The following is a 27,316-nucleotide window of genomic DNA, read 5'->3' on the forward strand; positions in this document are numbered from 1 at the left end:
CAAGGAGAAAACAAAAGTAAAACAGACTGCATGGTAGGATCAGTGAAGGGTACTGCCCAGCCTGACCTACATGTTGTGTTTGTTATATGTAGTCGTGACTTGTTTTTGGTTAAACTTTTATTTTGGGTTTGTGAGCGTTGTTTTTGTCTAAATATTACCTTTTTTTTTTTTTTTTTTTTTTCAAAAGTACCTGTCTCTGTCAGCTTTCTGGTCTGAGAACGTGGCAGTCATTGGGGAAGCATCTTGTTGGTTTATGGCAGAAATGATGGTGTTGATGGAGTGAAGAGAAACTCACTTACCCAAGAAGTACAAATGAAACAGACTACCAAAAACTAAAGATTGCAAACCGAGCCTTCGTTAACCTAGAGTAGCGTAAAGCAGCAAGGCTACACAAGGCAAGGTCGCTGTGTGGGAGCAACAAGCTTTTATTTAGTTGTAAATATATATTGGTTGTAGTCCAACTATGCCAGCTCTAAAATAACAGGACTAAAATGTAGAGTTTCCAATTTTTACTGACACAGGTTATCTTAATTTTGTTCACTGGAAACAAGGGGGAAAGTACAAGTCATGGAATAATTGACAGAGAAAACTATTAAGTGATAAAGAGGTGATTTACAATTTATTTAAAACAGAGAAGGTAAAATAGTAAAAACCCTAACTGTGACCCCAAGCTAACTTGGAGAAGGCTCCTGATTAAACCGTCCTTTTAGTCTGGAGATTCTTTCTTACAGGAGGCAGATCTTATTTCCCACCCCTACAGGAGGTGGACCCCAGAACACACCCTTTAAATGTCTGGAATATGTCTTACTATTTCCCTTATGCCTACTGTATCTTTAAAATCGCACTAGTAAATTACAGCAGGATAAAAAAAAAGGTTAAAAAGAAATAAAGATTAAAAGAATAAAAATACTAAAATCAGTTAAAACTAAAACAAGCTGCACATAAATACAAGACCCCACTGTCCTTGTAAAAACGTAGCTAAACAGTTGTCTTTAAAAGCTGCTGGTTGCCTTAACAAAAAAACAGTACACACACACAGTTTTACTTCTTCCTATTTCACAATTCTGAGCGGTTACTTTAAAAAGTCCTTCAAAGTTACAAGCAGTACGGGCTACGAGGACTTGTCCACAGCTCTTCTTACAAACTCAAAGCAGGCATCAGTAACTCCATAGCTGGGGCAGACAGACAAGCACAGATTAGTAGCTTCTCTAAAAACAACAAATAAATACATTAAAATACTAATCGTCTTTTCGTCTCTAATTTTAATAATTTCATGCTTCTATATTTAGACATCACCTTTTTATAAAAAGTTTTTATTTCTATAAAAAGGTGATGTCTAAATATAGAAGCATGCAATTATTAAAACGAGAGGTAGTTCCGAAAAAAGACGAAGCCTGAGTAAGTTTGCTCACCCACCTTAAAAAGCAAACAGACAAGCAGCACAAATCGGCAGCGAATGCACCTCATTTGAGCCTGAGTACATGGTCGGTCTCCTTTTCACAGTAATAACGAGTGTAGTGTGGTGAGGCATCATGCTGAAAATCACTACTGTTGTTCGTGTGTTGATTGCTTACTGTTTTCATAGATAAACAGTATAGACTTTTGCTCTTATATAGTATTGTGATAAGTACATTGCATACTCAGCATAGACTCAGCATAGGCTTATGATATAGTATAAACACAGTTTGGTCATACTAAGTATTATTTGCTTTATTCCTGTGCTTTCAGCATACCAGCAGAACACATTATAAAGGGTGTGTGAGATATGCATGTTAAATAAAGTTGCTCAATGCATGGGGAGGGCAATGCACAATGTGCTTGTTATACTGTGAGATTATGTTACTGTAAAAAGAGTGTACAATCCAAGACCAATCCTAGACACTAAGACCACAATCTCTCAGCTTTATCTTTAATTATTGTCTTTCAGATCCTAGCACCTCAAGCACGAATCCCAACAGTGTCCGGAAACAGTAAGTGTGATTTCAAAGCACTAACACACATCAGGGGGGTTGTGAGGCATAGGAAGATTTACATTTTGCCAGTTTAAATAGCCCCATTGTATTTGACTTTTCAGATATTCATAATTATATCTTTTTTTTTTTTTAATTTACTTTTCTTTATTTTAAAGCTGCAAATTATTTTAACATCGTAGTGTGGTAGAACGAGAGCTCTGCCTATAAATAATTGGTGTTTTTTTGTTTGTGTTTTGGTGGTGGTGGTTGGCAGGGGTGGGGTTAATTCCTGTCCCTGCCAAAAACACGTGAGAATGTGGCTGCTCCTTAACAGAATAATTAGAATTGAGAGCAGCCAATTCTAGAGGGAGTTTGGTGAGTTTTTGTTCTGTGTGTTTCTGTTTGTTTGAAGATCAGTTCAGTGAAGGCGAATTCCCAGCCTGACAGCAGTTTCTTGTTTAAACCTTTTGTTTTGGCCCTTGTGCCCTTTTGTTTGATGTTATTTTTGTTTATTAAAATGCATATCAGCTCTTAAACTTAGTCTTCCCTGTGTCCGAGTTTCTTTTCCTGCTGATAACACCTGGGCCCACAGTGCTATCCTGTGGATGCTTGGCCTCCCCCCTCACGTGCTGGTGGAGATGCGGGCTTACCCATCATGGGCTGGGGACCCTCGGGCTCCCTCCTTTCTGGGCGCTGGACCCTTGGGCTCCCCCCTTCTGTGCTCTGGACACTCAGGCTCTTCCCACACCTGCTCTTTGGGCTTTGCATGCCAGGAACTTAGTTTTTTTTCTCCAACGTGTGCGACTCTGGGCATTCACACCATCCATGCCCAAACCACTCAAAGTCCACACCAATCTGGTGGGACAATGGAGCAGTCCAGTCAATGGTGATGCTCATCCCTGCAGTACACACATCAATCCAGGGCTCCGATGTTGGGAGGAGTGTAGGGTGCTTCTGCTCCTTCGCCCGGGAGTCCTTTTCCCTCTCCTTTGGGCAGCAGGCAACGCCGGGCAAATAATCTTTACACAAGCGGCACCATCCGTCTTGGTTCTCCCAAGAGTCAACAAAGGTATCCAAGTCATTCTGTCACAGTGCTTGAGATGGCATGGTGCAGCCAGACGACGAGATCTTGTCTTGCAGCTGGGGCTCTTTTCCCTAGTTTTTTATTTTAACAAACAAGTGCACAGAGCAAAAACTCACCAAACTCCCTCCTTCTTAATAGAGCCCTGGGCTCTCCTTTTATAGAATGGGGCTGCTCCCAATTAGCACCAATTACTCAATTAAGGAACAACCACATTCTTGCATGTTTTTGGCAGGGACAGGAATTAACCCCATCCCTGCCAACCACCACCAAAACACAAACACAAAAACACCAAATATTTACAGGCAGAGCGAGAATACATAGTTAATTTTTTCTTTTTTTTATTTCATTGCCTCATTGCCTGCGTTTGTGTATCACCATCCATTCATGCTTTGCCTATTCTCCAGTTTGAACAAAACTGTTCTTTTAAACACAGTCCTTGTTTTGTCTCCAGCGAGATCATTGTCAGGTGACCAGAGATAAAAGACAGGGGTTAGGTAGCAGTCCTAAATGTTTTTTTATTTGAAAAAATGTTTATTTGAATAAATAAAACATTTGAAAATTTGAGTATGAGGCTCACAACAAGCAATCACATCTGAAACAACACAACAATAAAGCAAGAATGGGGTGCAATAAAGTAAAACCAATGGCCAGCACAACACAGCAAGGATTACAGTCTGTGCAAGGAATTTGAGGAGGTAATAGTGCTCCTGACATTATTATTAATTTTGGATGATTTTTTTACGCAACATTTTTTTTCTATGAGGAGAGTAAGGGGACGCTTTGCCCTGAGTCTGCAGGAAGCTCTAAGGAAGCCCTCCAGAGAGAGATATTTGCCCAGCATCATGTTTATATTGCACACAATTCCCCCTCTGCACTCTGGCACCACCCTGTCATTAAGAAAGTGTGCATTATACAGTAATATGATCTGTTCCTCATCTTCAACAGAGAACAAAGAACAAAGAAAGGAACCAGTCTCTACTCACAGTCATAAACATAAGAACATTTTCTGACCTTCAGTGCCTAATAGCTGATCATTACATACATTAGATAAAAAAATAAAATTGAGCAAGAATGTTACAGGTAGTAGAGGTCCTCACAACCCCTATATGCGGGTTACAACAACCCAGTTAGGCTCAGGTGGAGCCCTCTCACCTCTAAATAAGGGAATATTCTTCATTGACTGTGGCAGGGCAAAGGGATAAAAGTGAAAAATAAAGTCTGGAGAATTAATCAACAGTAAAAGTATTTCAGTAGCACACACCCCACTCCGGGGCTGTACATTGAACAAATCTATCATTATGATGAAAATGTTGTATCAACAGTATGTACAGAATAGTATAGATAAATTAGCTAAATGTAATGAACGGCCGGCTCCCTTACCTTACCAAAATAATATTAGGCAGTCCAAGATGAATGTTAATCTGTGAAAGAGCCTGTGAAACCACACACAATCTCGCAATTTGAATCTCCAGATAAATGCAAAGAAGTGTGACATAGAGCAGGGTGCAGGAATGGACAGACAGACACCTCCATATATACCCACAATCTGATACGTTCAATAACTTATATTAAATAATGTTAATACCAAGTTTAATGACAATTGGATAGGCGGTTCTCCAGATATAAGCACGTACTGCCACCTCCACTGCATACTTACCTGTGAGTCCAGGAGGAAGTACAATATGAGTTAAAGGTTGTTTAGGGGGAAACCCTGAAACAACGCATCAAGTACAGTACCAGGAAATCATGAGACACAGTATGGACAAGCTTGATGCAGTTCCTTCAAGTTCAGTGAAGTGCAGTTCTTTCATAAGCAAGATTTTGAGAAATGGTTTAGTTCTAAGGGCTGCTAAGAAGTGGTTTTAGTTCTAAAGGCTGATAACAGCTCTTCATGCTGCAGTTTGGGCACCATTTTCCGTTACCTTTTTCTGATCTTCACCTGCCATTGCTTCCCTTGTAAAAGGTTAGCAGTTTACCATAATTTTGCTATTACTTTGCGTTAGCTTTTTATAGGTTGGGGCACATGTACTGTACTGTCCTAGCGGCTCTGTCTGCAGAGAGAGGTCAAACACTGTTTACTGGCTTGCTGACAAGGTCTGGATTATTGAACTTTCTGCTGTTACCACAGTGACATTGACCCACACACACAGCTATGTTTCAGATAGCACAACAGAAAACTTAAAGAACACAATGTGGTAATGTGGTCGGCAAGCCGAAAAGCGAGGTTAATAATTTACTGCAACCTCATACTGTGAAGGCTTCAGGGGCTGCACTATACCAGTCCCTGTCAAACCACTGCAGCCAATGTCAACTAGCATTAGTTTTACAGACAGATTTAATGTGATGGTTGTGCTTGTTTCTGAACCGATAACCCTTATATGCTAACTTTGCATTTAACACCTGATTTCCTCAGCCAAATTCACTTTACCTCTGGCATTTACAATACTTTAGTACTATAGTAGCACATGCCTATACTTTCACTAAAACATACTATCCTGATGTGCTGTATACCACAACTTTGAAAAGGCATCTATATCAGAAATACTTGGAAGCTAAGGGATAAAGTAGTGTAATACTTTTTTTTTTTTGCTGCTTCCCCAATTATTGTAAAGGCAAATATTATATTTTACAGTAGAATTAATTTGTTTATAAGGTTTTGAAAATACAGGTCATGCTAAGGGAAGTGTGTGTGTGTGTGTGTGTGTGTGTGTGTGCGTGCGTGCGCGCAGAGTATACAGGGCAGTGTTGAACCAATGGTGTGAAAACAATACCACATGATAAAAAGGCTATTAAAATGCTAGTAAGCACAGGTTGAAAGGCATTCGATCTGTGAGCAGTCTCTGACAACACAGCCATGGGAATGATTACAGGGCTGAATTTACTGAGCTTTGCTCGGTCCAAAGGTGAAACACCTTTATGTAAATAGAATAAAAAATATTTAAAAGTTTGAAAACTAGAAATAATATTGCCGCTTCTTTATTTTGCTATCTGACTATATATTGGGCGTACTGCAGTGTAAATAGAAAGAAACACATCTGTGTGAATGTTAACAGTGCATTATTTACAGTTGTACGTGTTCTACCATCTCCCTTATTACCTAAGAATGGTACAAATATAAGATAGTACAAAGCAGAACTAATGGATTGCACATTGTCTTTTTTCCTAGTCTTTTTAGCAAAAAAAAGTGTAGTGTGGATCACAGGCATAGTAAATCTTGCCCTGCAATAAAACCTTAACCAACTAGTACAAGGGGACACTCGGAAGCTGTTAGCTAGAAATCTAGAATATGGGTATTGGGCTGTATTCTTGAAAAAAACAAACCATGTGTTCATGATTACTGGACTGTAGTTGGTGGCTGAGTATTCTCTGGTTTGCTCTCTCCCTCCTCCCCTTCTGCTGTTGTCAGAAACAAGTCTCATCTGGAACAGGCTCAGAGATTTTCTTAACGCCCCACAGGGGTTTATAAATATGAATGGTTTCCTGTGACAACTTCAAGTATGAAAGCTAATGAGAACTACATAGTGGTGTGAACATCTATGGAGGGTAACTAATGCTACAACGTGAAGCACTGAAACAGAAACGCGTTTTTACTGGAAACCTTTCTGTTAATGAGAAATGAGTTTTGTGTCCACTTTCAGGATCGTTTTGAAAAGTCCCACACACCCTGCAAGGGACCAACGGGACAGAAACTCTCTGGATGATAATAATGGTACCATCTCAACAAATACACAACACAAGGCAAAAGAGGACAATGCTCAGCCAGGTAGGAGACTCAAGCAATTATGTTATTAGCTGTGTGTTTAAAACTATAGAGACTGGGACACTTCTAATGTAATAATTAAACTAGTGCTCCTAATTACTGAAAGAGTTTACCACAGTATGCTTGCAGTTTTACAGTGCTTTCACAGTATTTCGCATTTAGCATAGTTTACACTGGTTCGCCATGTTATTAATTAAGAGGAATGGTAGTTCCTTGCATCAAGTTATCAGCGAAATGCAAGAACTGCCTGACTGTATATACAGCAAGGGTAGTTCACGTGTTTTCAGGGTACTGGCACAGCAAAAGTAAGTCAGCCAAAAGCACCATTTCACTTTTAATTTGTAGTTCCCAACACTCTTACAGTACCTGTATGACAGGGTAGCCGAGATGGTGACGTCAGGCCAGGGAGACACACAGTCAAAGTACAGCAGTTGTAATATATATATATATATATATATATATATATATATATTATATATATATATATATATATATATATATATATATATATATTAAACAAAAACAGTGCTCACAGAGCAAAAATAAAAGTTTAAATGAAACAAATCACGAAAACCATACAGGTCAAGCTGGGCAATCACCTTCACTGTTCCTATATTTAGTTTTATTTTTAAACTCCTCTCTCGCTCGCTCGCTCCCTTCTCTCCTCCGAATAACCCACCCAGAGCAACGAGAACTGCAGGGTTTTATATTAGCAACCGAGGGATTAACTAGCTAGCAATTATCTGATAATCCCTTGGCCACATTCTGCACGGGTTTTCAAATTATTACTGTTAGAGGATGAGCTGTTGACCTCTCCTCTACCAGAACACACTTAACAATAACAAAACAATAACGCACGGCTACGCCATCATATATAAAAGTACATAAATTATAATAAAACAGATACAAAATAACACACACTAAACATGGGCAGATGGGTACTCCATTCTAAAATAAATAAACTATCCATTTTTAAATCATAATACAAAACAAATACATTTTACAGCAGGGCTTTGCCCCACCCCCTTTTCATGTGCAGGACGTCCAGCCCTACCTACCTGTCATGCAGTAAGAGAAATAAGTCACCAAAGTAAAGTAAAAATGTCTTTCTCCTCACAACTTATTTTTTTGCAGACCTCAGGCACTTATGTCCATGCATATGTATATTACAGGACATCCAAGTTTAATGACAATTAACTTGTTTTGTCAACATGGAAATATACTAGAGAACGCACTTATAGTGTTGTATATGTATATTAAATGATTTATTTCTGTTTTATAATTAAACATTTACCTCAAAATAAAAATCTGTCTTTATGTAAACATAACAAAAAGTCTGGCATACGTGGGATTTGAACCTTTAAACTTCAGTTTGTAAGCATGCTGTGTTACTGTCATCAGTGCTACATGATTAATTGAGACAAGCAGTATTTTGAAACATGAAGTTAGCCAGCTGAGAATTCTCGGGACTTCATTATATTTTTGAGATTTTTCGAGTCATCATTCATCATCATCATCATCCTCATTCTGAGATTCTGATCATGAGCTCTGAAAATTTTTGGTTGTCTGTTAGTGTAACGCTCATTGTGGTCCCTATTGGTGCAAGGAAGTACGGTTTCCTCTCTCGATAATGGTTGATGAGAGTAACGCTATTTGTGGTCCCTGCTGGAGAAAAAGGAACATAATTTCTGAGAATTAGCTATGCTGAAGGATAGGTTATATATTTGGTAAAAGTAAAGCATAAATAAATAAATACATTAATATAAGTATTGAAATAAATGGATACATGTACATTTATGTATTTATCTTGATATGTATTTATTATATTGTATAAACAATGTAATTTAATACTGTATGAAATGAAAATAAATATTCAACAGGTCTTGTTCAATTGTATATTCTTGAAAATTTTTGTACGTTATCAGAACTGGAGCAATTTTCCAGTGAAGAGTAGGCAAAAATGTCACCATCCTACTGTTTAAAGCTAGTAGAGGCCCATCCAAAAAGACTCACAGTAGTAATTGCTGCAGAAGGTGTTTCTACCAAATACTGACTTAAGGGGCTGAATACTTATGCAACCAGTAAATTTCATTTTGTACATGTTCTTTGCAAGTTTTGATGATATTTAATCTCCATATAACAGCGTTCAGTTTAGCCACTGCAGCTTTGAATAAAAAAAAAAGTTTGTTTTAAAAGCTGTGCATAAATTATTTGTAATTCAACAAAATGTGGCATTATTGGTAGGGGGTGAATACTTGTGCAAACCACTTCTTAGGAAACACTTCTTAGATGTTGCCACCGCCTATGAGAAAGGACGTCAAATCCCAAACGTGTCGTTCAATTATTCATACTTTATTCATTAAAACAACGTAAAAACAGGTACGCTGACATGTTTTGACATGTTGTCTTCATCAGAGCGTATTGAAAGCAGGACTCATTAGATCTATTAAATGCACCTGGTACACGTTGTCATTTAACACCTTATCCCATTACTAGAAATAGTAATCTAGCAATCAAGGCATTCAATTCACATTGCATATACTTAACAATCATATTAATCATTATTATTGATTCAACATCATGCAGTTGTCATATTACACTAATTCTCTCAGAAGACCTGTTGTCGCAGGTATAGGTTCAGTTATGGAACCACTATGTCAATATACTGACTTTTATTTACAACCTTTTGTCCATAAACTCCATTCATTTGTTTCTGATACATGTGATGTTCTTAGGGTGACCAGAAGTCCCAATAAAATCAGGATTGTTCCGATATTAGGGGCTTTGTCCCATGTCCCGATTGAGGTACTGTCGGGATGCCGACCCGGTGAAAAATGTGAACTTTTGATTTTCTCATTAGGAAATTCTGTATGTGTCTCGCGGTGCAACAGCATACTAGTTTAGGGCGTGTTATTTGATTGAGTTGGTTGCATCTATGCAGCTATCCAATCACGTTAACCTGCAGTCATATGATGCTGGATGTGTCTGGGGTACAGACATGCGTATACATGTGCTTCAGCGCGGTTCTACTGGTGTAGTGTCCTGATGGCTGGTGTTGTTGATGGACCTGTCACTTAAAAGCAAAAAAGAAGTACTGAATGGAGTGAGAAAAAAATGGATTCAATCATATGACTGTGTTGCAAAGGCATTTTGTAAATTGTGTAACAAAGAATGTGGCATCAGACACGGAGGCAGGTCGGATGTGAAGCATCACACCGGTGGGATACAACGTTATTATTATTATTATTATTATTATTATTATTATTATTATTATTATTTATTAGCAGATGCCCTTATCCAGGGTGACTTACAGTTGTTACAAAATATCACAATTCAAAGTATCGCATTGCAAAATATCACATCATGAAATATCACATTACAGATAAGAACAGTTATAAAATGCAATAAAGTCAGTACATATGAGTGTGACAAAGTGGTTAACAGTGTGCAGGTGATCAGTGAACAGACAGAAAATTATAATCCAGGTGCAAAATTGTTTTAATGATTTGTATGTCCAGTGCCTGATGGTAAAACAAACATTAAACAATAAATTATTTTAAGGAGCACATCGGCTTGTATTACTTAATTTGTAATCCCCAGGTTTGTACTGAAATAAAGTCCTGTTTATTATACACCCACACAAAACACATACACAAGTCAGTTTAGTGCATGAATTAGTGCTTGTGGTGCAAATACTGTTTCTTCGTGATACAAGTACAGTGGTATTCTGGGTTTGTGCTGGCCCTTGGCGACAGCTCCGGAACGTGTTAGCTGTCTAATAATAAGACGACACAATTAGACAAACAAACAAAACACTCACGATACGTCTAGACAAATCCTCAGGTCCTTCCGGGTTCTTTTCCAATTACCAAAATGAAGGAACAGATTATCATGACCCCTTAGTAAACGATTGCAGCCGCTCCTCCAATCCGCGGCTACCACATCATTTCCCGTCTAGGTCGATTAGTTAATGTACCAGAACTCCGCCCCTTTTCTAAATGACCGACTTCCTTTTAACCCTAGGAACAAAGTGTCAAGCCAAGCAGTCCAGGGTACTCTGTTCCCGTTACTTAGTAAGCAAACTTGTTAAATTCGCAGATGACACAAAAATAGGAGGCATGGCAAACACTGATGCAGCAGCAAAGGTCATTCAAAATGATCTAGACAAGATTCAGAACTGGGCAGACACATGACAAATTACATTTAATAGAGAAAAGTGTAAGGTACTGCATGCAGGAAATAAAAATGTGCTTTTTAAATATCATATGGGAGATACTGGGAAGTAATGTTAAAACTGTAAATGCATTAGTAAGACCTCATCTTGAATATTGTGTTCAGTTCTGGTCACCTCGCTACAAAAAAGACATTGCTGGTCTAGAAAGAGTGCAAAGAAGAGCGACCAGAATTATTCCGGGTTTAAAAGGCATGTCATATGCAGACAGGCTAAAAGAATTGTTTTGAACAAAGAAGACTATGCGCGACCTAATTCAAGCATTCAAAATTCCAAAAGATATTGACAATATTGACCTAAGGGACTTTTTCGACCTGGAAAAAGAAACAAAGACCAGGGGACACAAATGGAGATTAGACAAAGGGGCATTCAGAACAGAAAATAGGAGGCACTTTCTTACACAGAGAATTGTAAGGGTCTGGAATCAACTCCCCAGTAATATTGTTGAAGGTGACACCCTGGGATCCTTCAAGAAGCTGCTTGATGAGATTCTGGGATCAATAAGCTACTAACAACCAAATGAGCAAGATGAGACGAATGGCCTCCTCTCATTAATAAACTTTCTTATGTTCTTATATACTTAGCACCCTCACAGATCGGGAGGGAGATTTACCACCAAGAATCATTGTCTTTCTGTCAAATAGTACATATTTGCTTATAAGAGTAAAGTCCATTAAGAGCAAGTAGTAAATGCAATAAATGGATAAGAACGATTTCAAATAAGAGCAATTACAAAGCATGTGAATACGGTTACTTTTAGTGCCATACAGTCCCATATAGTTGAGAGTTGTGAGGTTTACAGATGCTGTCTGAAAGGTGTGTCTTGAAGGTGGTCAGGGACTGAGCAAAAGTTGCAAAACTGCAAAACTGCAAAACACAGTACCCTTGTGTGACAGGGATGGCTTTGTGGTGACATCAGGCCAGATGCAGCAACAAGACAGAGAGACACTCTAGGTACGCTACAAAAATAAAAATAAAAAGGTCACAGAGAAAAATTTAAGTTTCCACATCTGAGCAACTGCTTGTGCAACAAGGTTCCCGCATCTACAAGTTTAATTTTTTTATGATAACTGAGGTGACATGTTTTTTTTTTTTACATTTTTATTCCATCTACAAGGTGAATCATTTTTTTTTTTGGTTTTGACAACTGAGTTTTATTTTATTTTTTTCCCTGTGTCTACAAGTTTAGAGTTGTGTATATTTTATTTATTTTTTGACAACTGAGGTGATATTTAATTAAGTCGTTCAGGAGGTTGCTTGGGAAGTAGAGCCCGGCTCTACTTCAAGCAACTGGTTGCAGGGACGTCCACATATATGGTCTTAGGCTGATCTTAGTACCATCGTAATTTAAATAATGAAAAGAACAATACTTTTTAGAAAACTAACAGTATGTGTGAGTCTGTTAAGTGTATTTTTTATATTTAAATTAAACTAAAGGTTTAAACTGGGACACAGTGTGGATCAATTAAATAGACTTCAGCATCTTTCCAGACACAAACCAACAGACCCAGCAGTAAAACATACTGCAGAGCTTGTCTAAAAAACACCAAAACAACTGGAGTTATTTATTAACGCAGGCCTGTAATAAAGCAGGTTTTGAGTCTGCTGTTTACTTTTTTCTGGAATGTTCATTTAACCCTTTCCTGCCTAAATCTGATCAGGGGCAGATTCTGCCTTCGTAAACTTGAACTTCAACAAGCTGGACATTGTCAGACATCATCATCTCTCTGCCACTTTTTAACTTGAGATCTGGTGGGAAATTCAGGTGAGCGACTGGGACCAGATGAAAAGGAGCACTGAAGTGATACCAGTAATGATAACATTACTTTTGACTGGACCATGCAATACTCCCTGTGTAATGGATATCCTCCTAGCAGCTGGAATAATAATTGCATCAGCCTAAGACATTTCCTTACCTCTCGATTACAGAACTTTTTAGTTGATTGGTAAGAAGTTAATCTTCGAACCGTGAGTTAAAAAGTACCAGCATCTGTGTCTTTTCACCTGGACTGATATCATTGAGGCACTTACTCATCAAGTTTTAAAACCACAAAGCTTGTTTCTGTCTTTTTTTTTGTAACAGTTGCCTGTTTTCTAAGTGCAATAAGACCCTCCAGGGTGGGCAGGAGTCAGGCTTCATTACGCCCTTGGGCGGTCTGGTATTGCCCAATAGCACCCACCCTGTTGGGTCTCATAGCTTTAAAGCACTTGACTCGAGTGATGCAGCTACCCTCTTTCACCAAGATGGCGCCCCCCCAAAAAAGTGACTCGTATCACGGTCATGTGATCTTAGTAAAATAACCCTTAAGTTAGCTCAGTGCCTTCTAACTGATGGGAGGCTGAATTCCAGACCAAAACCGCCTTGACTCATCACATGGCTGAACTTGTTAACTTAATAGATAACCAGCTGATTGATGAGAGACATTTCCTGGTGGTGCACACGCATTGGAAGCAGTGCCTGTTGGGTGCCTTCTTGTCAGAGTGGCAGTCGTATACCTTTGAGTTTGTTTTCTTTTAGTCAAATTCGTGGTACAGGTTTTATCTGCAAGCAATAAATTCATGGCTACTTCGCCCCAGACAAATGTGTTTTTATTATTGTTTTTGCCACTGTATGTTTACATTTTGAAAGTAGATTGGGGTTCTTCGATGCTATGGAATTATTTAGCCATTTCATGTTAAAACTGCCACTAAGATACTAAAGCAATGCTTCAGAAGAAAGAGAAAACTTGAACAAAGCAAATGTAAACAAATCAAAGATTAAACTTGCAGACATATCAATAAACACTTAAGGAATATTTGTTGGGTGAATTATAAACAATTTGGGAGGAATTCCCACATTGAAAAAAGGGCATTGTTTTTGAACAGCATTCACAAGCTATGGTTAGGAAGCACTGCTAGTTCCATAAACAATATAATTATTTGCTGCTCAAAGCAAGGCTAGGAATTAACCATTTCACTGCCACGTGTGTTTTATTCCATCTCCGACACCATTTGAACTATTTTTTGGTATTCATGATTTGTTAACTGTATTTACAGTTGGGAAATGTTATCACTGAAATACTGTAGGCCTTTGCAGGGTTAAATAGCTGCTCAACAGCCATCTCATGCAGCTAGAGCAGGGAACCCTATTGTTGCAATGTTGGTAAAATATGTTAAGGCACAATTGCATCTTGCAAATACATTGCCTGCTAATCATTGCTGATGAAGGTCAGGGAAGAATGACATACCACAAGTGAAACTGCTTACAGGTACAGTTCAAACACATTCTATCACAAAGCCACCTGGCAAGAGAATAAGGATCACTGATACAGCGGTACAAAAAGGGTTTGGCTAATGCAATGTTTAAACAAGTCAAGACTTGTATTCTTGAATTCCAAACTGGTTATACATTCTGAAAGAGGCCTTATCAAATCTGTGTGTGAGAGGGGCCCTGAGCAAGAGAAAATGCCTTGTCTAGACGAATGTACAGTACAACATCGGAATGGCTTCACCTCTTATCAGTAGTTCACTGACGAAGCACAAAGTTAAAATCATCTGCTATTCATTGTGATGTCTTGTCATGGTACACTATACCTATAAAAGCTGTGTGGTAGAGGCAGGGTATGTAGTTTCTCTAAACTAATAACATGAATCACTTTAAATTGACTTTATCCAGCATTTAGGTTCAATTCAATTAACCTTTTTTTATGAAAAGATGCATTCAGTCTGTACACATGCCGAAGTTCCACAGAAACGATAGCAAGAGTCTTGGACTACGTTACCTGAATTCACATTGGCTAGTCCAAGATTAGCACTAATCTGGGTCTGTGAAAGCAGCCATAAATGGAGCAAACAAGGTGTAAAATGAGTTGAAACTCTCCCCGAAGCTGTCACTTAATGATTATCAATTACCAAGGACATTGGGGTCTAATTTAGAAATATAAGCTTCTTAATACCGCTGTCCTGAAATTTAAAAGCCGGTATAATGAAACACTTTATAAAAGTTTACCAAGGTAAATTTGCATGGTAACTTTGCAGTTTTTCCATGCATTTATCATAGTTTATCACGGTTTTACCTATGATTTACCATACTTTACCTCTTTACAATACTAAACTGTACTTTATTACACTTTGCAATGCTTTTACTAAGGGATTGAAGTTTATTGTGTTCAATTGCGGGGTTAAGCACAGGGTTGGAAGAGAGACCTTGTCATCTGGGTTAGATCATTACGACAAACCCCATTGTGACAGAATGGAGCTGTAGAATACCCTGTAGCAGGCTTGGCAGGGAAAAGGCTAATGCCAAGGCTTTTCAAAGTGGAACTGTGTGTGAATCATTCCCCTTAATTGGAAGGTCCTTTTACTGATGAACACGTCCATGTAATTACCACTACAGTAAAGTGTCTTGAGAGATCAGTCACTGGGAGAGCTTGGTGTTTATTCATTTGTTATAAATAAACATGTACAGAACCACTTAACCTCCAAGTCTTTTTGAAGCTGACATTCTTATCTTGATGATTTTTCTATTGCTGTATCTGTGATTTTGTTTGTGTTGTTTACTCCAAGGTAAACAAATGGACTGAGAGCTTTCTGGGTAGTTTGTGAAATACTTGAGCCCTGCTCCTGCGTCACAGCAGTGCACAAAAGAATAACTTACAGTGACCAAAAAACAGCAGTTTAACTGTGATAAAAAAACATGAGAGAGAGAGAGAGAGAGAGAGAGAGAGAGAGAGAGAGAGAGAGAGAGAGAGAGAGAGAGATGTTGACATTGACATTACAGTTTCACTGAGACTATATAGATAACAATACAAAATATAGAGGGTACTGTCACGGCCTAGGCTGGCTACTGGCAGGAATTAGACCCAGAGACAGAAACCTGCTGTTTACGTGCGTATGCGCATGTTTATTAAACACCAAAACAAGCAGGAACAAACAAAATACGGCACGGGGGCCAAAATAAAAGGTTTAAACAAAAGGTTGGGCATTAACTTTCACTACCACATTGCAAAACGTTTCAAAACAAAATCACTATCACTATCACTATCACTATCACTATCACTATCACTATCACTATCACTCAAAAACTCCTCCAACAAACAAAGGATTTTGCTTCATTTTTATATATGTGGCCACTCCCCAGTTAGCACTCAGTTGCCTAACTGGGGAATGGCCACACCTGTGATTGCTGGTAGGGACAGATTTAACCCCATCCCTGCCAACCTTGCATCCCCAACACACTATTTACACCATCAGGGCTTCTGCCCTGCCGCACTAAGCTATATCGGTATTTACATATTTATATTCACATATCTTTGCTCATAAATCAGTTTTAACCAGTGATCGGGTGCACATCTGGTCTTCCTGTGAACATTTATTTTCAACACTACAGCGTCCAAAAGGTGAATCAAAGTAAAACAGAAGTGACTAAAGATTGTAAACACATTTCTATAATCTATTGTAGTTCCACATATGTTTTAAAATGAAAATAAATGGTTGCTTCAACATTATTATTTAGTCATTTAGCAGACGTTTTATCCAAAGCGACTTACAGACTTGAAGTGAACTATGTATCACAACTGCTGGTGCACAGTCACTTCCAACAGGACATCAATCTTACATTTCTTCATGTGTTTCTTTCCAAACTCCACATTAGACCTTTATATAAATCAATATATTAATGGCTACTGTAACATGGCTTCTGATTATCTAAAACTCCTTCATTCTTGGTGCCCCCTTTCAGAACCCCCGGTGTTCACTCAGCCTCTTGCAGACTGTACTGTGGACGAAGGAAGTGACATCGCTCTTCAGGGTATTATCACAGGAACGCAACCCATTCACATTTCCTGGCTTCATAATGGTGAGAAGAGCCTCTGAAACCATGTTAATGTTATACTGTCATCCTCACACTCAGGGCTCTCTTTGCTAACATTGCCTGATGTCTGTCTTCTGTTATACTTACCATCAAGGGTCTCTGTTAAAACACTAAAGCCTTAACTAAAAACATACTCGCAATACTGTTCATCCATGAATCTAAAAAGAAGTAGCCTCAGATTACATTTTCAAAATGTCCAGGGCAGGCCAGACCTCTAATGCACAGACCCCTATATGTCTTTGAGATACATTTCATACTGAACTCTGTGCAGAGCTAAATGCTAACATTTTTCCAATTGCTACTACCATCTAGACCAGAGGTGGTCAACCCTGGTCCATTAGTAACCCTTAATCATCAATTTCTAAAGACTTGGAACAATTTCATTTTGACAAGTTAAGCAGTATATTTTTTCAATTTAATTCAATTTGTTCAATTAAGTAATTAAGATCATTTGTGACAAAAACCTGAACACCCTGCAGCTCTCCTGGACCAGAGCTGACCGTGCCTGATTTAATTGACAAATGAACTTGCTAAATTGATCAACAACTTACATTCTTCAGAAACTGATGATTTAAGGGTTACCTATACAACCTGCTGGAATGTGGCTGTCCAGGACCAGGGTGGACCACCCCTGTTCTATACTACGGAGATGCATTAACAAGATCTGAGAGAAGGAGAAAGAAAGTACTTTTAAAACCATGTGGCTATTTGTAAATCAGCGAAGTGGGCTGGATAATTACTTTCTGAAACTTCAGCCAGCTTCAGCAGAAACATTGCTTGGTGTCATTTTTTAATTTTGAGCTTGGATGGTCATTGTCATTTGAGAAATATAGCTGCTGTAGGCTACAATTTGTGTTCATCTACTGACCCGTGCTCTGGTGTCTTCGGGAATTGCTTAAAGTAACTCCCTTCTTCATACTAGCAGACTTCAGTTGGTAAAAAAACACTTCAGTTGGTCAAAATGAATGCAAAACCAATATTACCCATTGAAATAAATTAGTTACACATCCTTTCTCCAGGTGAAACTGTCCAGTTTGGCAAACCCTTCTTCCAGGGAAATGAGGCACGCCTGGTGGTGAAGGAATGCCTGCCTGAAGATGCTGGTGCCTACACCTGTGTGGCAGAGAACAGAGCGGGGAAAACATCGAGCAGTGCGGCTGTGTGTGTGAGAGGTACATCTACAAAAATACTGGAAGAAGGGGAGCCCATTCGGCCATTCAGTACTCGTCTGGTTCCTAGGAGCTGATTGATCTCAAAACCTAGTCTAATCGGGTCATTAAGAATCCCAAAGATTCAGCATGAACAACTGACTAGGTATCCCATTCCATACCCTCGCCCCTCTGTGTGAAGTATTGTTTCTTTTGTTGAATCTTATGTTCCTTTTTGATTCTGCCTCAACAATATGAATAGGTAACCCGTTCTATACCCCCATCAGCTCCCTGTGTGAAGTGTCTCATATGCTCTGTCCAAAGTCTGTCTGCACTTAATTTCCAGCTGTGCCCCCTGGTCCTGGTTTCTGTGCTGCGCCTAAAGTATGATTTAGGCTTAACTTTGTCAATTCCTTTGAAGACTGTAAAGACTTCACTCACCCTCCATTCTTCATTGTTCCAGGCTAAATAAATGTGGTTCTTGAAACCTGTCTTTGTAGCGCATCCTTTAAGCCTTGAGTCTGTTTGCTCTTCATTGGACTCTTTCCAGGACCACAATGTCCTTCTGGTAATGTGATGCCCAGAACTGAAAACAGAGGCTGAATTCCATTCTGATCACCATCTTACAATGTTTCCCAGCTAAAATGAAAACTGAATCTAATAAGAAAAGAAAAACAGGAAATGTCAGCACCTGCGAAGGAACCTCCTGCACATCAAAAGAACAAAAGACAACACGAAGAAATAAACAACATATTGAGAACTAATTGATATGAGCTGTTTTCTCGTTCTGAACTCCTTCCTAAATCATACATTTTTTCATTTAACGGCAGACTTTGAAAGTATCTGCATGGACCGAAGCATGAAAATAAAGTGTGCGGCCGTGAACGGCAGGTCAAAGGACAGCAGCCCGGTCTCGGCAGCATTGCCCCAGGCCTCTGGGCGCAGCAGGGGAGATAGGAGCCACAAGCACAGCAAAGGTAAGAGATGGTTTAGAAGAAGCAAACTGATTACAAATTAGTCATTTTTTTTGATTAGGCTTTTGATTAGCCTGCCAACACTTTGAACACCTGTTTACCTGAATATAAAACCTGGAGTATTCACATCTCGTAAGACTATCCTGTGAAGGGTATTGTATTTGTTCAGCCTCTGGATCTGAAATGCTATTTGGTGTTATTAATGCTGGCTTTCATAAGCACCTCTAACTATTGTGCTAGTATTTAGATCCTTGATATTCTGAAGAAAATGTGTTTACATGCAGACTTTGAAAACGTTGGCATGGACAGAAGCAGAAAGATACAGGCATCTGCTGTAGACTGCATCACAGAACAGAGAGGCAGGTCAAAGGCCTCAGCAGCACCGCCCCAGGCCCTCGAGAACAGCAGAGTGCGCAGTGGCGAGCCAGGCCTCTGCCTCAGGACAGGTGGGACAAGGTTTAGTCTGAACTATATCCCATAATCTAATGTTTACCATACTTCATAATCATCAGATAGATACCATTTATTACAAATTCTGTGTTGTGGACATTGTTCCTGAATTACATAATACTTTACATTACTTTAAACCCTGCAGTTCACCTGGAGGCAAGGAGTGCGGCTTGTTATGTTGAGGACAATCATCCTCCCCCATATCTGCAAATACAAAACTTCACCCACGTACTTCCAGATTGACATTTTGACATACAAACAGGTTGATTGTGGTTATGATGGCCGTGTTCACAAACCATTTAGTTTGCAATTACAAAAAATCTAACATTGCAAAACTAGATGCATATGTGAGCTCTTATATTAATCGTCTGAATTATTATTTGAAGATTTTAAAGGGCATGTTTTCATTTTAGAAAAAACAAATAGTAAATGCTTTATGAGTCTTGGTACTCCTAATAACTATAGAATGTCCCAACCAAATCTCAGTTTGTATTACATTTTTGTTTCCAGATGATACTTGTATCTATTTCTTTTCAACTATCGTGTCATTTACATACCCAAATTAACTTGGTTACAATGCAGAGGATACAACAGTGGAATTCTGTAGATCAAGAATCATAATTTTATACTAAAAATAGCAGCATGTTTCAGTCAAAGAAGTCTCAGGATGAGAGCTGTCAGCTGGGGGATCTATTAGCACATGCTTACATTGTTAACAACTTTGTCCAAGCAGCAATTAGCCTACCACATCCTCAGCCAAAGATTATTCAATAATAGCCAGCTTCTGCCCAACCCCCATTCAACTGGTTTCAGTATTACTGTGAGGTCTGTTTTCACAGGTTCTGTCACACCAAAGAGGAAACCAACTTCAAGTTCAGGTAATTGTGACTTTGTTTTCTTAAATGTTTTTTTAAACAAAGCCTGAGTGGAAATGTGAATACCAGCTGCTGTTTTCAAGATGAAGCAGATTGAATAAGTTAATGTTGTTTCATTGATAAGTGTGGAAAAGTAACAGCCTGCCATTTTCAGGGGAAATTTAAACCTGGACCAGAAGGTATGTAACATTACGCTCAAGTAAAAACAAGATTTCATTAGAACAATGAAAGAAGCAAAAGTGAAAATAAAAACAGTCAAGTAAAATTAAAGTCTGAATTTGTACATGCTTGAAGTAATCCTGCTTGCAAGAAAACTGAGAAGCATGTTAGATTTTAAAAGACAGTTTTCAAAAAACATAATGGAATGTTGCTTTTGGATAAACCATTCCAAGTATGTAAACATAAAACATATAGCGCTTATCAGAGACTGATGTACAAGCTCTGGTTTCAGTTTAGGTTTAGTATCAGTTTGACTGCTTGGTTGCTGTTATAAATGGTGTCCTCTGTCTGCAACACCATGCCATTACCTGAGTTCTTTGTTTTGGTTGAATCACCCCCAGTTGTCAGGCAGGTTTTATTGTTAACTACATGAATCCATATTTTTATGCGGAGACCCGCAGGCCCAAACAACATAACATAAATATATTTGCGGTTATGTATCCTGATATTTTCTCCCTTAGCTGCATTTACCTGATTGTTAATATTAGTTTTTTGTTAGTTGATTGACACATACATGGGTTTAAAATTGTTTATAGGCATTGTTTATGTCAACATTACTTTAATAGATTACCATAAATTAACTAACCAATGTCAAAAAAACAAACAAAAAACAGCGTTTTCTACAAACACATGCTCCATTGAGAACGCCAACTAGGGTCACTGTCTTAACAAATGGTAGTTGTGACTTGGAAGACTGGTGTTCTCTATTGGAAAATTGAAAACATCAACAACTAACCCAGAATGTTTATCTGCTCATGTAGGTTTTACAAAGAGTTGTGAATCTGCTCTGTAAGGTAGCATGCATACTGTAGGAGTTACTTCATGTACAACAGAATGTATAGGAACTAGAAGAATATGAATGACCGTATTATTCCTAATTGTTCATTTTGAGATGCCGCCTAAAATATTTCCAACAGACATGCACTGCAATCCTGGAGTATTTCTTAAGAACTAAAGCTGTGCAATGTACTAGCTGGTACTCGCAGTTTCTGCATCCGTGCCATGTGTTTAATCTATTTCGGTGTCATTTTATTTGACATGTTGGAGTACAGTTTGACATGATCCGAGAGTGCCCTCTAATGCTGGGGGTCCTTGTTTCCCAGATTCTCCTCTGCGGTTGCTGGACCTGCAGACTCAGGTGGAGGTAAGGGTCGGAGAGCAAGCAGAGCTGAGTTGTCGGTTTGACGCTAGACTCCCTGTCGCCGCCTGCTGGATACAACAGAAAAAAAAGGTACAACAAGTGATCGCAGACAAAACATTCACATGTTCAGTATTGAATAAATATTGTAAATGCTGTGTTCTTTTTTTTCTTTTCTTTTTTTTTTTTTTTTTAAATCTTGCTTAATATATAAATAATTAAATGACAGTCTTTTTCACTGTCTTCAAGCCAAGACTTCTAGTCGAACGTTTGTCATTAATTTTTATCAAGTTTCCTTTTTGAAATATTTTTATTTCGACATTAATTGCATTAGTGCATTAATTGCATTTGTGCTATTGTTTTGCTTTTGTATTATACAATACATTTCTTTTCTGCATCCACTTTGAATGCACCATACAATTTTACAAACAACTTACTTTTATACACAGACCACAAGGACAGGGAGATTTGGGATTTTCCCAGGAGAAAGACACATACTGTCTTATGGGAACATAGTGGAAAGAAGACATTTGATGCGCTGGTTTGCTGGTATTGAATGCAGTGTCCTGTCTCCCAGATCAGCGATGGCCCCCGCACACGGGTAGAGACGTCAGAGCGGAGGAGCAGGCTGCTGATCAGGGACGTGCGGCCGGACGACTCTGGCCGTTACACACTGCTTGTGCGAGACCGCAGCGGCCACGCACAGCACCACATTACACTCACAGTCATTGGTAAGGCACGGGCTAAGGATGGCATTTCTAATGAACAGATTGTGTAAGTCGACAATATGCAGAACTGTAAAACGTTCAATAGTGTTAAATTGGGAAATACTAAAAGACACTTCAATGACAAAAACCTTTCTCCCTGACATATATTTTTCATTATAGACAAATCACAGGCACATTGTCCCAGCCATAGTGATTGTATTACATGGGTAGTTTGCCCACAGTGGAAAATCTATCCCATTATCAATTTGAAGATTCTAAGTATTGCATGTTTGTTTTGTCTCAGATCGCCCCCAGCCCCCCGCGGGCCAGCCCTACATCTCTCAGGTGAGCTCGGGCTCCCTGACCCTGTCCTGGTCTGGCCCCTGCTACGACGGGGGTAGTGCGGTCACCCGCTACAGAGTGGAGGTGAGGAAGGAGGGTCCGGACGGCAAGGGGGACTGGACGGAGCTGACTGCCTCCTGTAGTAGCACTTCGTACCACGTGCGCACTGGCCTGGAGCCCCATGCTGAGTACCGCTTCAGAGTGCGAGCCAGCAACAAGGTCGGAGAGAGTGAGCCCAGCCAGGAGTCGGACACCATCAGGATGGACAATGTGGAAGGTATAGAGGCTGTGTACTGTATTGCATACTGGCAAAGTGGTGCGCAGAGTGGGGAGTCGGTAAGTGGGGCACAACTATGACTAAAGGGGCAGTTCTGTAAACTTTAAAAGATAGACCATTTTAAATCGATACATAAATGACTGATTAGTCCAAGTTCTTACATTAGCCAGATTTAGCTTAATACATAAATGTTAACAAACACATTCTTAAGACAGAGTGCAAGCGCAGCTCTGCATCATACAATTCCAAATGAAACGCATCAATGGGCGTGGGCTTGCATGTTTAAAGGGCTGTGCACACCAGATGTGAACGACGCGAGTGATTTCAAAATACTTAACTGTTTATTTAAATGGAGTAATGCACGCCGCAAGCGTGAGGGGGGTGCACAACAAAATGTATGCCAAAAAAGGGGGCTGGCATTTAAACAGTGTGCGCACCATTGTACTAGCACACTATAAAGCTTGGATATGTCTCAGTTATTTGGTCACTCCATTTGTGTTCCTGATGCCTCCCCCCATGTAGGGTACATACAAATCTGCCAAACATTTTTTCCCAATTTGTGACTGATGGCTAGTTCAGGTATACTGATGGAACAAACCCACGTTCTCGATCCACTGGCACTCCATTGTACTCCTTCCAGGTTAAACTGTTTGAACGCATAGCACAGTTTTTATAGTCCATGGTTACAGCTTGGACTATAAAACGTTTTACAGCTATCTATCCTGTAGCCTGTGATTGCTGTGAAGGCTGGGCTACTGTCCTATTTTTGCCATGTTATTGACCCCACTCCTTTTCAAGCACAGCATTGGTTAAGTAGAGAAGTGTTCCTTTAGCTTTTCATAAAAGATGGTTAGGAGCTGAGGGACAAAGCCCTCCATTTTGTTTTATTTGTTAATTGCTAGAAGGCTTCGGAGGAGCTTCCCACTCCTCCACAGGTACAACTGGGGGCTACTTGATTAACAGGGAGCCACCATCTTCCCATGTAGGCAGCTCTGTGGCTGATTGACACTTGTTAGGTCTGTCACAGACATGAGAGTTGGAGCTTGTGTGAGAGGAGAGAGACTGGAGCCCAGAATCAGCTCCAGTGTGGTGCTGACACAAGCTAACAAAGAAAGCTAAGAGCTGTGTAAAAGGAAGACAGGAGGCTTGCCCTCATTGTTGTATTAATTCGGCTCATGAGCCTAGGCTTTTGTTTATTTTACAAAAGTGTTCTTTTGTTTTATTTAGCCTTTCTCGGCCAGCCTGGATTTAAACGTACAAAATCACTTAAAGCTCATATGTGGTGCTGTGTGATCTCTGCCTGCCTTCTGAAACACATGTCTGGTTCATGTGTCATCACTTCCTGCTCGGTCCTGTTTGTGTGGAAGACATCTTGTTTCTCCTAATATGTCCTGTGTGCCTTGTTTCAGAGAAGCATGGAGAGCCTCAGCAATACAGCTGGATCTCTATCAACACCACTCAGAAGGTGACAGACCTGTATGACCCAGCACTTGGAAAGGCTTGGCGTGTGAGTAATACCAGAGCAGGGCTTTTCAGTGTGAGGAATGCAGTCTCCCTCCCACATTCCCCCCCCACCCCCCCCCCCCCCCCCCCCACCCCCACCTAAAGTAAAAGTTTTTGGGAATGTAAATAAATGATACTTTAGTACATGAAGATGAAGTCCTGATTGAAAGCTGCTGCAGAAGTAGTCGAGGAAACTAAACTTGGGTTTCACACGATACATCCATTCCCAAACTTTCCGTCATTTCAAAATCGTTTAGTTTGTTCAGCAAGCAGAGAACCGTGAAAACCGGATTCCATTTCTCAAACCCCAAGTGGCTACATGTGCTAGATGGAAGATGCAGCGGTATGATTTGTATGTTTTATCTTCAGTAAACGTCCTGTGTCTGAGTTGCTGATTGCTGTGTCTTTGACTCTTCAGAGGGAAGTTCGGACAGGTCTTCAAGCTCCTGCACAAGGAGACTGGGAAGGTCAGTGCTGGGAAGTTCTACAAGGCACGCACCTCCAAGGAGAAGGCGAGCGCCCGGCGGGAGATTGAGCTCATGAACAGCCTCCACCACCCAAAACTAGTGCAGTGCCAGGCTGCTTTCGAGAACCGCAGCGACATTGTCATGGTGATGGAGTAGTGAGTAGAAACTGGTGCAGTGCCAGTCTGCCTTCGAGAACTGCAGCCACAGTCATGGTGTTGGAGTAGTGAGTGTCAGGCTGGCAGGAAGGCAGCAGTAAATGTTGTATTTGAGCTTTGAGTATTGAGTGTATGGGGCTGCCTGTCCCTCTGTATGTCACTTTAATTTTTTTTTTCATCTAGAGAACCCCTTATAAAATTCTGCTGAGGCTTGTTTAGTAAACTCTCTTTTTTTTTTTTAAGCAAAGTTACTTTTTTTTTTTTACATCTGGAAAAGCAATTATAAGGAAATGTGATCTGGATGTACTTTAGCACAAATTATTGTGAGTATCAGAATCTGACAGTAAATGAAAGTGTCTGTCCATCTATCTTTTCAAATTTTTTGCACATGCATATTTTTGTATGGTTCAGTAATGGAACCCAACTTGCTTTGAGAGTTGAGGTGGTTGAGGGATAAGAGGGAAGTTACAAAGAAGCATTTGTAGTTGAGCTGCATCTCCTGGTCCGTGTCTCCTGTCTGTTTCTCGACAGCATTGCTGGGGGGGAGCTGTTTGAACGGATTGTGGATGACAACTTTGAGCACACGGAACCCACCAGTGCATGCTACATGCGTCAGATCCTGGAGGGGGTACAGTACATGCACCACAGGAACATCGTGCATCTGGACCTAAAACCTGAGAACATCGTCTGTGTCAACCGCACCGGAACACTCATCAAAATCATAGATTTCGGTCTGGCCAGCAAGCTGGGTAAGACCGCCTTGTTGACGCATCATCAATTGCATTGCCCATAAAAAGATGGAGAATTAATTCCTCTTGTGCCTTTTTGTTTGTTTGTTTGTTATAACCACCACGGTGGATGTATTGTCACTCTGTAGCATTTGGCACATGTCTAGAGAACTGCTAACTTGTTTAACACAAGTGTATAATAATCTGGAGGTGTATGGAGGCCGTTTGCCTGTTTTTTTTTTTTTTCATTTATCGAGAGAACTCCTTGTCTAATTGTGATCAAACCAGGAGGGACAAGCCTTAGAGCTTCTTGCTAGTTTGTGCTTTTTGGAGTCTGTTCAGTAAAGGAATGTTATTCACTATGACACGATATTTCATAGCTGCTTTATAAAAGTATTTTAATGTACTTTGTAATGCACTGCTTCCAGACCCCAAGACCCCCCTGAAGGTGATGCATGGGACCCCTGAGTTTGTAGCTCCAGAGGTGATTGCTTTTGAGCCAGTGGGTCTGGTCACAGACATGTGGAGCATTGGAGTGATCTGTTACATCCTGTAAGTGAATAACCACGATTGGGTAGAGCTACAGTATTCTTTTCATTCAATTCCTTTTCCTTTGAGAAGAACTTTTGGTTTGTTTGATGCTGACAATACCTCTGCTTGACCCGGACTGAACACAGTTTACTGCTAGGTTACAATTTGAGAGGATTTGTAAAAGCAAAGCCTGTGGGGGATGTGGTTAGTTTGTGTGTGAGACGGAGTTTATATTTATATGCTGAGGAGTTGCAGAAAGATTATTGTTTTTTTATAAAAGGTAGCTGCTGTTGTAGGAGATTCCCATTTTCGTGAAAGAGACATATATATAAATTAGGTGTTCATGTGCTTTGATCTTGTACTGGGAAGCAAAGGGATACAGCAAAGGTAAAGTAACTTGTTTCTTGTAAGCACTGCAGGGGGTTCTGTAACGTTTTAACTGTAAAACTAGAAATAAACACTGCTGGGGGCTGCTTTTTAATGCTATCGTCTGGTGGCATTTTGCCCCTAAACCGTCCCTAAAATCCTCAGCATTCATGTTTGTACCAGGGAGGTACAGAGACTGAGCTTCTCACTCTCTGCCTCTCCACCTCCAGTCTGAGTGGGGAGTCTCCATTCCAGGGGAGCACTGATTCCGAGACACTGGCACTCGTGACAGAGGCACAGTGGGAGTTTGAGGAGGAGAGCTTTGAGGCAATCACAGATCAGGCCAAAGATTTCATCAGCCACATGTTGAAGAAGAACATGAAGTGAGTCCCAGTGTGAATACAATCTGTAGTATCTCAAACAAGCACGATTCGAACTACAGCAAAGTCACAATGAAAATACTTGCATCACTGTTGCAAAGCCTAGATTCATTGCTCCTAAAGACTGTACCACAACAGGACAGACCTGATAATTACAGTAGCAGTGTTTGATTCTGTA

The 27,316-nt window shown here is 39.8% G+C and overlaps 1 protein-coding gene across 1 annotated transcript in view; it reads left to right on the top strand.

Annotated features, from left to right (window-relative positions):
* The window catches only part of mylk5 (myosin, light chain kinase 5), a 50,995-nt gene that overhangs the window by 17,771 nt on the left and 5,908 nt on the right, over positions 1-27,316 (top strand). The window contains 16 exon segments of the mRNA XM_041231647.1: positions 1,928-1,970; positions 6,675-6,799; positions 16,747-16,863; positions 17,898-18,050; positions 18,857-19,003; positions 19,285-19,446; positions 20,290-20,328; positions 21,648-21,775; positions 22,260-22,413; positions 22,694-23,019; positions 24,438-24,494; positions 24,496-24,515; positions 24,930-25,133; positions 25,665-25,882; positions 26,290-26,413; positions 26,989-27,141. Of these exon segments, the coding sequence (XP_041087581.1) occupies positions 1,928-1,970; positions 6,675-6,799; positions 16,747-16,863; positions 17,898-18,050; positions 18,857-19,003; positions 19,285-19,446; positions 20,290-20,328; positions 21,648-21,775; positions 22,260-22,413; positions 22,694-23,019; positions 24,438-24,494; positions 24,496-24,515; positions 24,930-25,133; positions 25,665-25,882; positions 26,290-26,413; positions 26,989-27,141 (2,170 nt within the window).

This window comes from Polyodon spathula, chromosome 28 (assembly GCF_017654505.1).
Source record: "Polyodon spathula isolate WHYD16114869_AA chromosome 28, ASM1765450v1, whole genome shotgun sequence".
Taxonomy (NCBI): domain Eukaryota; kingdom Metazoa; phylum Chordata; class Actinopteri; order Acipenseriformes; family Polyodontidae; genus Polyodon; species Polyodon spathula.